This window comes from Chelonoidis abingdonii, chromosome 10 (assembly GCF_003597395.2).
Source record: "Chelonoidis abingdonii isolate Lonesome George chromosome 10, CheloAbing_2.0, whole genome shotgun sequence".
Lineage (NCBI taxonomy): Eukaryota > Metazoa > Chordata > Testudines > Testudinidae > Chelonoidis > Chelonoidis abingdonii.
In genome coordinates, this window is record NC_133778.1 from 6,989,188 (window position 1) to 6,991,815 (window position 2,628).

At 57.0% G+C, this 2,628-nt stretch overlaps 1 protein-coding gene across 1 annotated transcript in view; it reads right to left on the reverse strand.

Annotated features, from left to right (window-relative positions):
* The window catches only part of LOC116829071 (lanosterol synthase), a 71,005-nt gene that overhangs the window by 43,907 nt on the left and 24,470 nt on the right, over positions 1-2,628 (reverse strand). Inside the window, exon 12 of the mRNA XM_032787686.2 lies at positions 1,357-1,428. Coding sequence (XP_032643577.1) covers positions 1,357-1,428 — 72 coding nt within the window. The remainder of the gene's footprint in view (positions 1-1,356; positions 1,429-2,628) is intronic.

The window sequence follows — 2,628 nt, forward strand, 5'->3', positions numbered from 1 at the left end:
TAACTCTAACTATAACTACAACTACGGTATGCTAAGTAACTATGACTAACTAACTAGAACAGTAACAATTGACAAGAGAAGCTAGGGATGTGGAGGTCAGCTATGCCGCGCTCCACAGTTCCAACAACCGACACGGAGATAAGAAGGAACTGAGGAGCGGGCGGGCCGGCAGGGGTATATATCACCCGCCATAGCGGCGCCACTCTAGGGGGCGACCTGCCGGCCCGCTTGAGTTGCTAGGGTAAAAGTTTCCGACGAACGTGCACGCACGGCACGTACACCTACTGGAATGGATATGAGCAAGCACTCGAAGAAGAACCTACAGATCCAGAGACATTTGACAGGGTGCACAAAAAGGACTCTGCAAACTAGTGCGTTCGACAGACAATGAAAGTCCCTGAGCTGAGCTAGCCCGTGGGACCCACAGCATTCACCTCCCTGCCACGCTGCTTTAAAATGCCCCTGCGCTCTGACTGCCAGCCCCAAATGGAGTTAGACACCTCAATACCTTTGAGACTCTGGGCCTCTCTCCCGACCGTGTCTTGGTACCAAACCCCTTTCCTTTGTATCCAGGGCCGCCCAGAGGGAGGGGACAAGTGGGGCAATTTGCCCCAGGTCCTGCAGGGGCCCCCACAAGAGTTTTTCGGGGTCCCTGGAGCAGGGTCCTTCACTCGCTCTGGTGGCCCCGGAAAACTCTCACGGGGCCCAGGCCTCCAGAGCTTCTTCCACTCCAGGTCTTCAGCAGCAGTTTGGCGCCGGGGCGCGGGGGGGTCCTTCCACTCTGGGTTCCGCCGCCGAAGTGCCCCAAAGACCCGCTGTGGGGGTTCTTTCCCCCCTGGGACCCACCCCCAAAGTGCCCCAAAGACCCACGGCGCAGGGTCCTTCCCCTCTGGGATCCGCCGCCAAAGTGCCCCGAAGACCCACGACAAGGGGTTCTTCCCCTCTGGGACCCGCCGCCGAAGTGCCTCGAAGACCTGTGGCGGGGGGTCCTTCCGCACAGGGGCCTGCCGAAGACTCCAGGCCCCCTGAATCCTCTGGGCAGCCCCGTCTGTATCTCCTACCATGGCCAGAGGGCAAAGGCACTGGGTGCTGAAAGCCAGCTAACAAAACTGTAAACCTTCGGTGTTCAAACGCAATGTGAAAAAGCGCAATTCCTTCTAACAGCACCAGCAAACGTTTCACAGTGAAACCTGGGGGTGCTGCAGCACCCCTATCCCTCTAGCTCCCCGCGCCTATGACTACAGCACACGTAGGGGATGAGCTGCATGGTTGGATGCCGAGAAGCTACACAGGACACTGCAGTCTTACCAAGTCAGTGCTGGCTTCCCACATCTGTGACCCCAACTCAGGGCTCACCTGCGTGATTTTGAGGAACTCATGAGCCTGCCTCAGACAGGAAGCGAATGCCGGGTGGTTCTGAGCACCAGCCTAGACAAGGAGGAAGACACACAAAATAAACAGACATCACTGCTCAGCTCTGTGATCAGTTTAGTTCTTCAGGAAAAACAAATTAGAAGAGAGCTCCTGGAACCTGTGCCAGGCATGGTCACTCCCTGGTAAGAGTTAAACCCAGCACTTTGACCAGCCAGGGACGCTGGGGCACGACAGATGTGCACTGGGCAGGCTCAGCTCGCACTGCCTGGTATCGGGGAGCAACAGGAACTCTCAGGATCTGTGCAACTGGCGGAGCAGCACTGCAGTGCCCGATGCTGGAGCTGTGCCAAGCAACACATCTCCATTGCTCACTCGGAGCAGTCAAACCCCAGTCTCTGTAATCCAACATTGCTCCTGGCTCCGAGCAGTGCTGGGCTTTGGGTAGGTTTTACCACGGCAGGTGCGATATGGCCCATCTTCGTACCAGTACCCCAAAGAGAACACAGCGCATGCGAGGAAGAGGTAACAGGAACTCCCCTTGGTCCGTGCCCATGTGCATTTCAATGCCTACCCACCAGTGCCGTGGGGCCACGTGCCTTCACCTGACGGGGGTTAGGACAGTATTTTCAGGGACCATCCCTGGCAGTATGCCACATGCCTATGGAACAGCTATAGCGGCTCTTCCCTACGCTCCTGCCAGCTCTGCGCCTGCAGCTGCCCAAGTGCAGGTTCCCAGGTGGTGTGAAAGTGCTGCTCATCTCCGGGTGTTACAACAGGGGACAAGTTGAGAGTCCTGTGACATTCTAGCCTTGCTCCAATGACACCTCGCACCCAGCGTTCAAAGGCCAGTCCGCCTGCAAACCTGCACACCCCTGCCTTTGTACACAGATGCGTCCACCCGACGCTACGGGGCACTAGCTGTTCTGTGTCCTTAGCGTGTGTTCGGAGCTCGTTGGGATCGCAAGCCTGCAGGTCTGTGACGAACTGGGAATGTTCTTAATGTTTTCTCTGAATACTGTGCTGGTGCCTCAGTGTCCCCTGTGCAGTTCTTAATATCTAGGTGGTGGAATAAGGGTGTGTGATTGCTGCAGAGCAAAGGACCAGTGCACCTAAATGCCTGGCACTCTGTCTCCAAGCAACTGATGGCCTGGGCCCCTCCTCTGCAAAGGTGCCATCTGAAGGTGTTGGAGACAAAGAGGTCAGGTGACCTCCTGGCCCGGGAAAGGAACTGCGCAGAGAGGAGGGGCTGGAGGG